This window comes from Scleropages formosus, chromosome 16 (genome assembly GCF_900964775.1).
Source record: "Scleropages formosus chromosome 16, fSclFor1.1, whole genome shotgun sequence".
Classification (NCBI taxonomy): Eukaryota; Metazoa; Chordata; class Actinopteri; order Osteoglossiformes; family Osteoglossidae; genus Scleropages; species Scleropages formosus.
This window is the reverse complement of record NC_041821.1, coordinates 5,503,594-5,517,714: the sequence shown is the minus strand read 5'-3', so window position 1 is coordinate 5,517,714 and position 14,121 is coordinate 5,503,594. Positions and strand designations below refer to the sequence as shown.

The window sequence follows — 14,121 nt, the reverse complement described above, 5'->3', positions numbered from 1 at the left end:
CTCTGTAATATTCAGAATTTAAATTTATGATCGGAACTTATGATTTGCATCTATTTACCAAAACAGATTAAAAAAATTACAACAATACACTGTTGTACGGATAATAATGGTCTATATTAACATAACAATTTGATTAAAAACACCACACCACATGAACGTAAGGTAGTCAATCTGACTGAAAAAAATTTCAAACAAATCTTCCAAAATTAATTTTTACAATACATTTCTCAGCCGAAGCCTCATACAGACGCGGACGCTTTACTTATTTTAACATTGAATGAGATAAGATTCGTCACAAACAAATACGTCCATATTATTTTTGAACGATTCCACACAAACCGCGTGTGTATTTAAATATCGCTATTAATGTTATAATTTGAAAACGTTCATCGCATCTTCAAACGCCGAAAGAAAAACAAGGGAAAGTTGCGTCGACGCGAAAGTGCTGCGGCTAAAGCGTCGCTCGTTTCTGCGGTTTTCGTTGAGTGTCCGGGGGGAAGGAGAAGGAAGATGGAAGGGAATAGGGACGAGGCGATAAAATGTATTAATATAGCGACCAAAGCGCTGGAAGCCGGGGATAAAGAAAAGGCGTTGAAATTCTTGAACAAGGCGGAGAAGCTGTATCCGACCGAAAAGGCGAAGGGTAAGATGCTGACACTTGACTTTGTGTCCTCCTGTCCGCCAACCCGGCTTAGCGAAGCGATTCGGCTAGCTAACACAGCTAGTAGTAGCAGCAGCTAATTAGCTATCCAACGCGGGTAAATGCGTAGTATATGGCTTTTATTTACGCCGGGTCCTCGTTTCGTCTTTAGTTTATCATCGAGGAGTCATGGAGCTGTGTTGGGTAGCTGGAGTAGGATGGACGTAATCATTAATCATGATGTTGTTCACGACGTAGTAGTTTGTCTTCGGGTAGCGATGTTGTTGTAGGATCGATCATCATTTGGACACATGATGATGATGATGATGATGATGATCATCATGACGATCATGACTGACAGGGTTAGTTGTACGTTGGAGATTGTAGAAGATGGAATGGATAGGGATCGAGACGATTTCTTCTACTAGTACTACTAGTCTACGTTGGTGTTAGGAGAATCAGAATGCTGAATGGTGTAGGAGTTGAAATGTCTTAGTGATGTTGTGGGATAGTTGGACTGTTGTGCAGGCCTCTGTTGGTAAGTTGGTCATTTTATCCTCTAGGTTTTGCTAAGGAGTGGGAGCCAGAAGTGATGTCTTCCTGATTGGTGGGTAGATCTGGATGGAGTAGTGGTTGGACATTGATTGTGTAGATGATGTGGATGGACAAGGGTCCGAAGCGAAGGGATCATCTAGATTTTGAGTTCTGTCAGGTCCACTGGTTGTTTTCTTTGCCTTCACTGGATTTTTATTTACTGAAATGCTAGCAATGACCAATAAATGTCCTCTTTTTGATGTGTAGGACTCTAAAACCCTTCATCTGGTCCTCAAATATGTCCTTCCTGATTCTTCTTCTTGTGTATAGAAACAGCAAAAGGTTGCTGTTCTGTTAATGTGATTTTGTAATGTCTGTCCTTTCAGTGCCCAAGTAATAAGTAGCCTGTATCATCTTCTTTTCCTTTTTTTGTGCATAAAACCAATAAATAAATAGCTAAAAATAAATTTGATCAGATAGCCCATACATTCACAAATCAAGCTGACTGATAATGTGCTCTGTGCAGGGAGACATCAGTGTTCTCCAGAACCAAAGGGGATGAAGAGTGCTGGATAATACCAGTCTGGTTTATTAATAAGAACAATACATAGGAAAGGAAAGGAGCATCTGTGAAATTCTAAACCTTGTCTAGTATAGCAGTCTCTGTAAGAGTTCTGATAGTGTTATTGTCAGGGTTAAAATAAACTTGAGGCACTTGAATTTGGATGGATAAAACTGAAGGAGGAAGAAGCAAGGCCCGATAAAGGAAATGCTTAGATCCCTTAACACACTGGGAACGGAGTCCATGGCAGCAGGGGGGATTCAGGAGGACGAACCGGTGAGGATTTCACACGGATCGGAATAGGTAACTGGAGCATGCAAGAAGTGAGAGATTAACAGGCCTGAGCATAATCCTTTAATTGAATGATGGTCTCAGTGCTGAGCAAAGAGTAGTGAAGAATTAGCAGAGGTGGAGGTAAGGCCCATGCTGCTGGTATTTCTTGGCTCAAATCTTGTAAGATTTTTGCACTGTTGGGTGATTATTGAAGCAAAGTAAACAGTTCTGCAATTAAAATCTAATTAGTTTGTTTGCATTTCTGTTTTTTTAATCTGACAGCAGAGCCCAGTTTTGTAAGTTTAGTAATATTCTAGGAACAATGCTCTGTTTTTTTCTAAAACAAACAAAGTACAGCTGTAACAAATCAGCACACTTACATTCTTCCATCTTCTGTGATCATTGCTTTATAAGACAAAATGAAAGTTGCTACAGATCATGAACCTCTATATAACTGCTGATGTCATTGGAAATATCTTGCCCGGTTTTTTCCTTTATGGCCACATTCTTCTGTTTAGTGTGTTTACACAACACTACACTAAAGTTGATAGCCATTCCTTCACCTTTGGGACAGAGAATTATGACTTGTCAGTGTACGTACAAATTTGAGTTGAAAGGATACTTTTCTTTCTGAGTCACAGATAGCAAAGATTGGATAAACTTTGACCTAAAAATGTATCTGAAGGTGATAAATGGGAATGACACGCTTTGTTGGTACTGCATGCGGGATCTAGAAGCTGTGGAAGTGATGATGATAGATCATTGTGAATAGACCCTCGGTTATGCTGCTTCGTTCACAACATGAATGAGGATCTTGGCCTGTGTGTGACGTCTACAATCTGTGATCTGGTTGTCTTCTGAAGCACTGCTGGAGGCACTGATGCAGAATGGCAGCTCGGCAGGAAATGGGACCCGCTACAGGAGGCCTCCGGACACCCCTGAAGGTGGCCAGTCCAAGCCCCAGAGTGAGAGCCATGATGTTGGCGGAGGAGAGTCAGCCAAGAGCTTCACTAGAGATCAAGTGGAGGGTGTGCAGAGGTGAGGAGAATCCTCCAGAATCTCCTCGTCTCTCGCCGTCTTTCTCTGTCCACCTTCTCTTGGCTTTGTGTTTCCTAAGTTTCTAATTAGGAGGCTAAGGAATATTGTCCCTTGAAAAGACTGGATATGTGTCTAATAAATGAAAAGGGAGAATGCTCATTGAAGTGTGGCCTTCGAAGGTACACAGAGGCCTACCTGAAGCACTGAGATATTACGTTCTCCTCCTGGCATTTATTATGGGATTGGGTCCAGATTCAAAATAACTGTTGAGAGCTCTGTGTTGTTTTACTAGCCGTTAAAATTAAGCAGAGTCCTCCTTATGTCATATTCAGGATAATGAATAATAGCACTTTCATTTCCTGTCAGATGTTTTTGATGGAATGACATGTTACCATTTTCACTGAAATTGTAGGTAATTTAGTTTAGCATTAGATCACACACACACATTTTCTGAACCGCTTGTCCCATATGGGGTCACGGGGAGCCGGAGCCTACCCGGCAACACAGGGCGTAAGGCCGGAGGGGGAGGGGACACACCCAGGACAGGACGCCAGTCCGTCGTAAGGCACCCCAAGCGGGACTCGAACCCCAGACACACCGGAGAGCAGGACCCGGGCCAACCCACTGCGCCACCGCACCCCCTAGCATTAGATCAATTTGATATATATATATGAGTAATATTGTCATTTGTGGGTCAGATAAACACTGCAAAGCGAGATGCTCTGCACTGATGATGAGGGTTAGGGTCTTTGCCAGCCTTTGTTTAATCTCAGTGTCTGCAGAAAGTGGGAGGGCATTTTGGTAGCTGTGTGTCTGTAAAAAAAAAAAAAAAAAGAAAAACAAAACAGACCTGAGGTTAACTTTGGAAGGCTCTGGTCCTGTATGTTTCACAAGTAGTAAACCACTAAGTGACCAACCTATCTGCACCCCACTGCCAGTAACACTGCTGTCAAAATGACAGTCCACGATAGTCTGAAATCAGTCTATCTCATGAGTCTACATTTTTGGGGTCATTTCCTGAAAGCTGCTGTGGCACACCGGGCCCAGGGACTGACAAGGCGTGAGGTGGAACAGGGCGAACTGACTTTTTTTTTTTTTTTTTCTCCTTTCTTTTTCAGAACAGGAACAAAACATACTCAAACACAAAACAGCAGAATTTGTCAGGAACAGTTGTCAGGATTTAGTATAGTCAGAGCACTACAGTGCAGCAAACTTCAGTCCTCAAATTGTGTGGTCACACCTGACCCTTGTGCAGCCAATAATCCAGGAAGTGGGTGGGGAAGCGCTCCTGCATGCCATAGCCACTATTTAATGCATGGTTCTACAGATATTAGATCAGAGCGTACATCATTACATTTAAAAAGTGTTCTGTTTGTCGTATTCATAAGCATATTTCATGTCACAATCCTGTAACACGAGTGGCATTTTTCTCTCGCATAAATGTTTTTAGTTATAGGACAGGAGTTCCAAGCTTGTGTATCTAGTGTGGTTTGAAACACTCCCAAAACATTCAAACGGAATTTGTCCAGAGGTTGGTTGTCTGGCTGTGTGTTACAGCAGATGTTGAGTAGTTCTTTCCCTCACTGTTTTCCTGAAGGTAAATACTAACGTGCCATCTGATGTCTCATGATGGTGGTTCAGCTCTTTGTCTCTTGATGTTTCCTGCTCCGAGCAATAAGCACTTTGTTATTCTTGCTGTTGCGATATTGATCATCCATTTTTATCTCCTTGAAACCCAATTCACTACTTAATTGTTATATATTGTGCAACACCTTTTTTAACCAGTCGATACGATAGTGGCCCCCTTGATGCAGTCTCCTGCATTTAAAGGTGTCATTTCACAGAGCAAAACCTTATTTTGAAAATACTGACCTGCTTGATGTTACACTGGCAGATTCTGATAGTATAGCACAAATGGGTGAGTTTGTCGTCCTCTCACGCTGAGCTTGGTGGGGTATCGGAGCTGTTGTATTCTCTGGCAGCCGCACTCACTGCAGTGTTGTCAGAGCCAAAGGCATTGCCATGGGAACCCCACAAGAGATGGCCCCATGCCCTTGAGGAAGTAACTGGGGGGAGACTTGAGATTAAAATTGTGTGTGAAACATCTCAGCCAAGCCTGATTTCTGGATATTTGTTGTTGTGCCATCCAGACGAGAATTGTGCCAGTGGTGTTCAAGGAAACCGACAACAGAACATATTATGCAGCCTTAACAGTTTGTTGCACTTCTTTTCCCCCAGTGCTGATTTGCTCCATGAACTTTTTTATACTTGAGATGTAGGTGCATACATGGATTTCAGCAGAAGAAAGATAAGATTGACTTCACGTTAGTAACTGTGACATAATTTAGCATAGCTTATTGCAACTGGTGCATGTACTGTACTGATGTAACTATGTGAGCTCAGTTATACATTTGCCTGTAAGTGTTGTGATTTTATTGTGATTGTTGCTGTACCAGGATAAAGAAGTGCAAGAATTACTACGAGGTGCTGGGCATCGGCAAAGACGCGAGCGATGAGGATCTGAAGAAGGCTTACAGGAAGCTAGCACTCAAATTTCACCCTGACAAGAACCATGCCCCTGGTGCAACAGAAGCCTTCAAAAGTAATCAGCTCCTTGCTTCTGCTCTCATATCCTGCCTATAACGTTCTGTGTTGCAGTAACATTGTTACATAGCATCATAACATTGTGCTAGACCTCAAGTTGAACAAAGACAAAAATTAAGTCAAATTTCAATAGAACTTGACCACTTGTCATAGCTAGATATTTTACTGAAAGTCAGTCCCAAGAGGGACCCTGCTGCTGTAGCCTTTAACTTTACACCCAGTGCATCATTTTATATATTTAGATTCATTAGAATGTGCATTTGAGAATTGTGTTTCTGCACTTCAGTTCTGGTACCTGATGAAGCTCCCATGAAGGCTTTGGTAAGTGAAAATTACAGTGTGAATCACCAGCAAATAACCTAAGCTCTTGTGGCTGCCCTGTGTGTTGCCCAGAAATCGGCAATGCGTATGCTGTGCTCAGCAACCCGGCCAAGAGGAAGCAGTATGACTTGACAGGTGGGGAGGAGTCAACAAGCTCAGGTCACGGCCATGGGGGAGGATTCGAATTCCACAGGGGCTTCGAGGCAGACATCACCCCTGAGGATCTCTTCAACATGTTCTTCGGTGGCGGCTTCCCTTCCTGTATGTCCCATGATTTCATTTAAGAATTTATTTTGCAACACTAAAGTGTTTCCATGGTCATAATCCATATGGCTTTAGATGTAAAATTTTTCAACTCTTTAGACACATGGGTTCAAATGTAACAAGTGTTCTCCTAACATATTATCCATTTTTGAATAGTTGCTTTTTTTACAGGCCTGATAGACGTATTGCACATCAGGTATAGAAACTGCTGAGTATTTACAGAAGTATTGGGTTTCCTGCTGTGCATGGGAACTAGAGGATTTTGCTGCCCTATTTTATTATGTAATACTTTTTCTGGGTTATCTGGTCATGCCCTGTAAACCTCTCCATTTGTGTTGTCTCTTCCGTTATAATCCCCTAAACAAATAAGAGAACTCTTAACTCTCACTTAATTTTACATGAGAAGTTAGCCAAGATGGTACTGGATGTGGTAAGATACAATCAAAATAACCATTTTATTCTAACTGCAGTTGCCTCCACTTCTCTCCACAGCGCACACATTCACCAATGGCAGGGCACAGTACAGTCACGATCACGCTAACCATAGTGGTCGTGAGAGACCGGACGAAAGAGGAGATGTATGTATCAACGTCCAAGGTGCACTGTATGTTTATGGGGTTCGTGTGTGTGTGTGTGTTGCCGCAGAGGCTCCAATTCAGTTGAGTGATTTAGTCTTCCTGTGTGTGTTTTCTAGGGAGGTTTTTCCATGTTCATCCAGTTGATGCCCATCGTGGTGCTGATCCTGGTGTCTATTCTAAGCCAGCTGATGGTGTCCACGCCACCATATAGCCTATACTCCAGACCGTATGTTGGCACAGTGCTGGAGCTCCTCCTGCCCACATCCCCCACCTGCTGTTAAAGCTTGAAGTGCCTAACTACCACACTTTATTTAATTGTGAAGGGTGTTTGAGGTTTTTACATGGCAAAAAAACTAGAATTCTTAGTTTTTCCTTTCATATAGTCCTGTCCTAGACAGATGCACTCAACTTGTCCTGTGTCTCCAGGTCAACTGGACAAACTGTGAAACGGCAGACCGAGAACCTGCACATAGATTACTATGTAACCAGAGATTTCAAGGCGGAGTACAAGGGATCAGCACTACAGAAGGTCGAAAAGGACGTTGAAGAAGACTATATTGCCAACGTAAAAAACAACTGCTGGAAAGAAAGGCAGACAAGTATGTTTTCCTCTGTTCATCCTTCCAATATCCCTGATGTGATCAAAATTCTCATTGCATGTGTGAAGAGCATGTTTCAGTGAATTTACATTTATTCACTTATCAGACGCTTTTGTCCAAAGCAACTTACAATGGATACTATGTAGTGTTACTAGCCCACACACCATATATTCACCAAGGTCACTACACTGCTTACAAGGGGTTACTCATCCATGCATCATTGAAACATACTCTGTGACACTCACACACTATGGGGGAACCTGAACAGCATGTCTTTGGACTGTGGGAGGAGACCCACGCAGACATGGGGAGAACATGCAAACTCCACACAGACTGAGCGGGGATCGAACCCATGTTCTCTCGCACCACCCGGGTGCTGTGAGACAGCAGCGCTACTCGCTGTGCCACCGTGCCAGTGGAAATAAGTTCCCAATTATAATGCAAATACTTTTATTTTGTCATTTGAATGCCTTGGTGCTGCATTGCTATACTGGTAATGCATCCCCTCTCTGCTCCCTCCTTTAAGAAACGGACCTACTGTACGCCGCCAAGGTCTACAGGGATGACCGACTGCGCAGGAAAGCTGAGCTCATGAACATGGAAAACTGCAAAGAGCTGGAAAGACTGACTGACTTGTTCCGTGGGGGATGAGCCTGCTCTTCCTGGACTAATAAAATTGCGTGTGTGTATGTATACATACATAAATACGCACATTTTTTAAAAAAAAAAAAAAAAAAAAGAACCATGAAAATAGAGGAAAAGTTATACAGACCTAAGAAAATACTAGATGAAAACATTAGCCTTGTTCATCTAGACTGACCTATCCCTGATTCCTTCTCCCTGGAAACTGCCTTGCTGCACCTCCATGAATCGAAACAAAGATCAACTTCCGGTTCCTATGGAGCACTACCAATGTGTTTTTCTGTAATAATGTTTTTTCCTTTACTTAGGATGGGTTACCTTTGTGAGGGGGAAGCGATCAAGACCGTGAATTAGCTTTTAAGGCACAGTGTTGTGTACAAGAAATCACAGCTCTCTTCTATATTTGTTTGGTGTACTTGCTAAATGTCATGTTGATATTTTTTCCTGTGTTGTATATGTTTTCTTACCATTTTTGGACAAGTTTTGAAGGAATGCTGCCTTTCTAGACAGACTTTTCAGAAAGAAATGCTCATTGTAGCCTGTAAGCCTAAAACACTGAAGCTGGGAGCCTTGTTAATAAAGAACTATTCCGTAGCAAAGGAAAACATTGCATATTAAGATTTGGGCCTAGTTGCCGTATCTTTGATCTCCATGGAAGATGCAGATTGAAACCATATTAATTGTGTAAATATTTTAATTCTGAATGTTTGATGCGGCAGAGGAGTTATTTAAATATTAAGATAATGAGGTAGATCTTCATTGCCTGACAATTTGAATAAAGTTGGTAAGTTATCACACCTGTTGTTTCCTGGGAAAAAGCAATATTTTCATGTTCTTACGTAGCTGTCATTCATTGTTGCTGTGTTCTTTGATGCTACTGTGCTGTTGTGAAAATGTTCAATTTGGTATGAAGCAGATAACATCTAAAATACCACATGATCACCCTTAGAGCTTTTGTTGTTCTTCATGGGTGAGTTTATAATTATGAAAGAAAAAGTGAAGCTTAAAGCCTTCATATACAGTGGAGGGAACTGAAACAAATACTCATATAATCTCCACACGAATACTAGCCATAAATACGTATGCACTATACCAGATTATTTAGTTAGTTTAGTTAGTTTCAAGTTTGTCATAGATACAAGTACCATGTACATGTATCGAGAAAATCTTCCTGAATCCTTCTCCACAGACTATGGACAAAGACAATAGAAACACTGCACAAACAAAACAGTGAGAGTGATTACTGCAACAGCAATAGCAATAAATAATGGTAACAGTAGTAACAATAATGCCAGGTAACAGTCAGAGAACTCAGAACGAGGGAATGAGAATGCTTGAAGTGGCAGTGTAATTTACCAATGTGCTTGGGTGGAGCAGTCCAACTCTAGTTACTAAAGGTAGCACATTGGTTAGTGTTGTATACTTTTACAGCAGTGGGGTAAAAGCTGTTCCTGTACCTAGCTGTGCGGGTTCGAATAGACCTAAGCCGTTTTGCAGATGGTAGGGAAGAGAAGAGTGCCCGTGCAGGGTGACTATGTTTTGTCATGATGCGCGTCGTCTTTCTGAGGCAGCATGTGGTGTAGGTGTCCTGGACTGTTGGTAGCTGTGTGCCGATGATTTCCTGAGCCGTTTTGACCACCCTCTGTAGGGCTTTCTTGTCCTGTATGGAGCAGCTGCCACCCCAGGATGTAATACACCGTGTGAGGACGGACTCCACAGCACACCTGTAGAAAGTGGTGAGGACTGTAGTGGACGTCCTGGCTTTCTTCAGACGCCTGAGGAAGTGGAGGATTATTTATGGACTGATTATGTTTAGAGATGTGCATTATTTTCCCCGTGTCTGTATGAGTTTTCTCTGGGTGCTCTGGTTTCCTCCTACAGTCCAAACCCATGCAGTCCCAGTGTATTGGTGCCTCTAAATTGCCCTTAGTGTGGGAATGGGTGAGTCACTGTGTGTGGCTACCCTGCAATGGACTGGCGTCCTGTCCAGGGTCGTCCTGCCCCCCAGCCTCATATCCAATGTTTCCAGTATAGGCTGCGGATCGTATTTTCAGATTCAGATTTTCAAAAACCTAATCCAAAACAAGCCACTTCCATTGAAATCATATGGATCCGAGTCGTATGAAAATACTTGACCAACAAAATGAGTTATAATTAAATATACTGAGTTGAGGTGCATGTGTAAATAAATGTACACAACCACTGTAGTTACGAGGATTACAGAGGAGAAGGTGGGTGGCACACTTGTCATTTTAAATGTTATCTTTATGCTGTTTCTTCTTATCTTTTGTACTACTGTGTTGTTGATTTAAAAAATAAAAGTACAAAAGTGTAATAACAAGGAGGTGTACATTAAAACACGTGGGGTGCAGCTGGTAGTGTAGTGGTTAGAGCTACTGCCTTTGGCTCCAAAGGTTGTGGGTTTCATTCCCCACCACTAGATGTAGTATCCTTGAGCAAGCTATGTACCCTAAATTGCTCCAGTAAAATACCCAGCTGTATAAAGGGGCAAATAATTGTAAGCTTGTGATAATTGATACCTTAACAGTGTAAGTTGCTTTGGAGAAAAGCATCAGCTAAATGAATAAATGTAAACTGCTGTAAAGCTCCTGAAGTTTGCAGATGACTCTACAGTTATTGGCTTCATCTAGGATGGTGATGAGTCTGCATGCAGAAGGGAGGTTGAACAGCTGGCTGGCTGGTGGAGTCAAAACAGTGGAGATGATTATGGATTTAAGGAGGAACCCTCCCCCTCAACAGCACTGTGTCAGTTGTGGAGTCCTTCTTGTTCCTGGGTCCAACAATCTCCTGGGATCTGAAGTGTGACAGTTCTATTGACTCCATGGTGGAAAAGGCCCAACAGCAGATGAACTTCCTTCGCCAACTGAAGAAGTTCAACCTGCCACAGCATCTGCGGATGTGGTTCTACTCAGCTGTCCTTGAGTCTGTCCTATGCACTGCCATAACGGTCTGGTTTGACTCGGAAGCCCAATCAGACAGAATTAGGCTGCAGAAGACGGTCAAGACAGCTGAGAGGATCATTGGTGCACCCCTGCCTACCCTTCAGGTCTTGTATGAGACCAGAATGAGGAAGCGGACGGGCAAAATGATCACTGATCCTGGGCACAAACTCTTCACGCTTGTCCCCTCTGGCAGGCGTTACAAAGCACTGTCTGCCAGAACAAGACACAAGAATAGTTTTTCCCCTCGGGCCATCACCCTCGTGAACAGCTACACTCCCCTGTAGGTCTCCTATGAGTACAATATATCCCTTCACTTTTGAATGTACTTTTTTTTTGTATTTATTCTTTTTACTCTGTAAATATGCTATGTATTTATTCTGTGTGTCAGCTGTCTCGTCTATTGTCTCTAATACTGAAAGCACCAAAGCAAATTCCTTGTGTGCCTCAGCACACTTGGCAAATAAAACCTCATTTTCATTCTGATTCTGAGAGAATGAGAAGCTGAAGACGGAAATATTAAAACCGACGGAAATGGCTAAAGGACCCGGAAGTAGAAATGTTAAAGTGAGCGACACTATTGCTACAACCCGGAAGTATAACTATAGCGATGTTGCCTGTGACTTGAGCAGTAGCTACAAGCCTGAATGCGTTCGGCTCGAGAACGAGCAGGGGAGCAAGCCGTATAAGTAAATTAAGCCGTGTTTATGTATTTAACTCATCATGTATCTGACTTTGAAAGAAAGCGGGCAGGCTGTTCCAGTTTAGCTACAGCTAGGTAGCACGCAGAACGAACCCCGCGTTTTGCTCTACTGAAGCAGGCGCACTGACTGACTGACTGACTAACTCTGACAAACTATCATGATCATGCACTCCCTGCTGCTTTGCGTGTTCGCCGTGCTGTTGTCCTTCGGGTTCGTGAGTCGCGTGTGTTCCTGCAAACATGATAATTCTCGCGGGGAGCCCGAGACCCCGGACTGGAGGATGACCCTGAAGACCATCCGGAACGGGGTCCACAAAATAGACACGTACCTGAACGCAGCGCTCGACCTGTTCGGGGGAGAGGACGGCCTGTGCCATTATCGTTGCAGCGACGGTGGGCTCCTTTTTTCACCATATCTTCACTTATCTTCTGGATTGGACCCTTGTTTGCCACCACTGATCTTTACTACTCTTTTCTGATCTTTTCTTTACTTACTACGCCTTACTAACTTAGGCGTACTGCACTCCTCCATTACACTTTAGTGCTCTTCTTCTTGCCAGTCTCCGCTCGCCTTGTTTCCCTCACTGATCTGATGTCTTCCATCCTGGTCTTTACTGAGCAGAACAACACACCTGATGCCTCCTAAATCCCAATCTGTCATCGCAATGTGTGTTACAACATTGAATGTAGAAAATAAGCGCCCTGGTCTCCCAAGTCCCTCTGATGTCATTAATAATTATCTGGAGATCATTTAGTATACATTGTTCTAGCTATTGTGAGAAATAAGTTTCTGGAGTTGGCTCCTGCCGTGCAACTTGAATGTCAATGTGTCTGAATATTTTCTCTTCTTTTCCTTATACATCTTTTCACTTTTCACCCCAGGTTATAAGCCTATACCTCGACCTAGATATAAACCACCACCTCCTAATGGTTGCGGATCTCCTCTGTTTGGGGTTCAGGTATAGTTACCAATAAAATAACTGGCAGTGATATGAGTGATTGGAAAGGGAGGTTCAGTTACTGCAAGCAAAATATAGTTTTTTTTTTTTAACAAATTTTTCCTTAAATTGATCGATTGAAGTCCACTGACTGTGGTAAAGGAACTGTACGTGGGGCTACAAGGTTTCAAACTGTAGTCCCCTCTGTTGTACCCTTGAGAAGGGTGCTTTACCTAAATTTCTTCAGCAGAATATCCACCTTGATCAGTGGATAAAGTCAACACTCATAAAGCTGTGTCTGGTTCTTTGGATAAAAGTATACTCTTCACAAATGATGTAATGTAAGTCAAAGGTCACTCATATTTACTGAAGGCATTGCAACACATTTATACCTAAGCAAATATGAGCTTACCTTGGCTTCTGGCAGCTTCATAAAGCTTTTTTTTTTTTCTTTTTTTTCCTTTTTGCTTTGCTCTAGTTCGACATTGGCATCCCTTCAATGACCAAGTGTTGTAATCAGCATGACCGCTGCTATGACACTTGTGGCAGTGACAAGCACGACTGCGATGAGGAATTTCAGGTTTGTTTGGAAACCATCTGCAGGAATGTGCAGCGGACATTGGGCTTGTCTCAAAGTGTGCAAGGTAAGTACTAAATTTTGAGAACTCTTCTCCTCCTCCCCCCCCCCCCCCCCCCCTTGCATTGGCACTTCTGAGTATTGATTTCCATGTATTGACTTCTGAATGTTGCATTAAGGCATGCCTGTTGATTGTTTTGTCCTGTCCCGCAGCCTGTGAGTCGGCCGTGAGGCTTCTGTTTGATGCTGTCATGCACTTGGGATGTAAGCCTTTCCTGGACAGCCAGCGGGCTTCTTGCATGTGCAGGTATGAAGACAAGGTAGAGCTGTAAGAGGAGCTCTCTGTGTGGGCTGGCTCAGTGGTGGACATCAAACCTTTTCTTCACGGGAACGTGCCTCAGAACTCACACTAGCAAAGCTGTCAGTCCTGACTTTTAACAGTGAGTGTGTGACCATTTATTACACACTCAAATATTCATCAGTATGAGTTTTCCTAACATCATTGATTTCTGCCTGGGTGTACATGTTTGTTTACCAGGTTTGTTGTGCAAAGGTTCTGTTTTTTTTTTTTTTTTTTTTTTATTTTTTTTATTAAATGCAGTGATGAGTGTTTTTGCCTTGTGGGGATGGGACTTGTTTTATTGATCACAATTTGCACTAAACCAAGACTAAACATGTTAAGTATTACAAAGTTTAGTCCCAGATCAGGGATCTATATATATATATGTGTGTGTGTGTGCGTGTGCGTGTGCGTGTGTGTGTGCAGTATGTCCCCCTCCCATGTCCATGTTTGCTATGCAGCATAGAATGTAATCCCTTCTCAAGTGAACAAAAACATCCCCTTCAAAGCATTGCTGTACACTGTTAAGCATAACTGGAACTGAAAAT

At 42.7% G+C, this 14,121-nt stretch overlaps 2 protein-coding genes across 2 annotated transcripts; both read left to right on the top strand.

The window, feature by feature from the left end:
- The first annotated feature begins 451 nt into the window (after nucleotides 1-451).
- dnajb14 (DnaJ heat shock protein family (Hsp40) member B14) lies at nucleotides 452-8,847 on the top strand. The gene is made up of 8 exons (XM_018736104.2): nucleotides 452-643; nucleotides 2,873-3,047; nucleotides 5,504-5,649; nucleotides 6,045-6,233; nucleotides 6,729-6,814; nucleotides 6,931-7,040; nucleotides 7,241-7,413; nucleotides 7,940-8,847. Exons 1-8 carry the CDS (start codon nucleotides 511-513, stop codon nucleotides 8,062-8,064), a joined length of 1,137 nt encoding a protein of 378 aa, XP_018591620.1. The 5' UTR covers nucleotides 452-510; the 3' UTR covers nucleotides 8,065-8,847.
- Nucleotides 8,848-11,598: 2,751 nt separating this feature from the next.
- On the top strand, nucleotides 11,599-13,780 carry pla2g12a (phospholipase A2, group XIIA). Its single transcript, XM_018736052.2, has 4 exons — nucleotides 11,599-12,111; nucleotides 12,601-12,677; nucleotides 13,135-13,300; nucleotides 13,447-13,780. Exons 1-4 carry the CDS (start codon nucleotides 11,877-11,879, stop codon nucleotides 13,563-13,565), a joined length of 597 nt encoding a protein of 198 aa, XP_018591568.1. The 5' UTR covers nucleotides 11,599-11,876; the 3' UTR covers nucleotides 13,566-13,780.
- The last annotated feature ends 341 nt before the right edge of the window (nucleotides 13,781-14,121 follow it).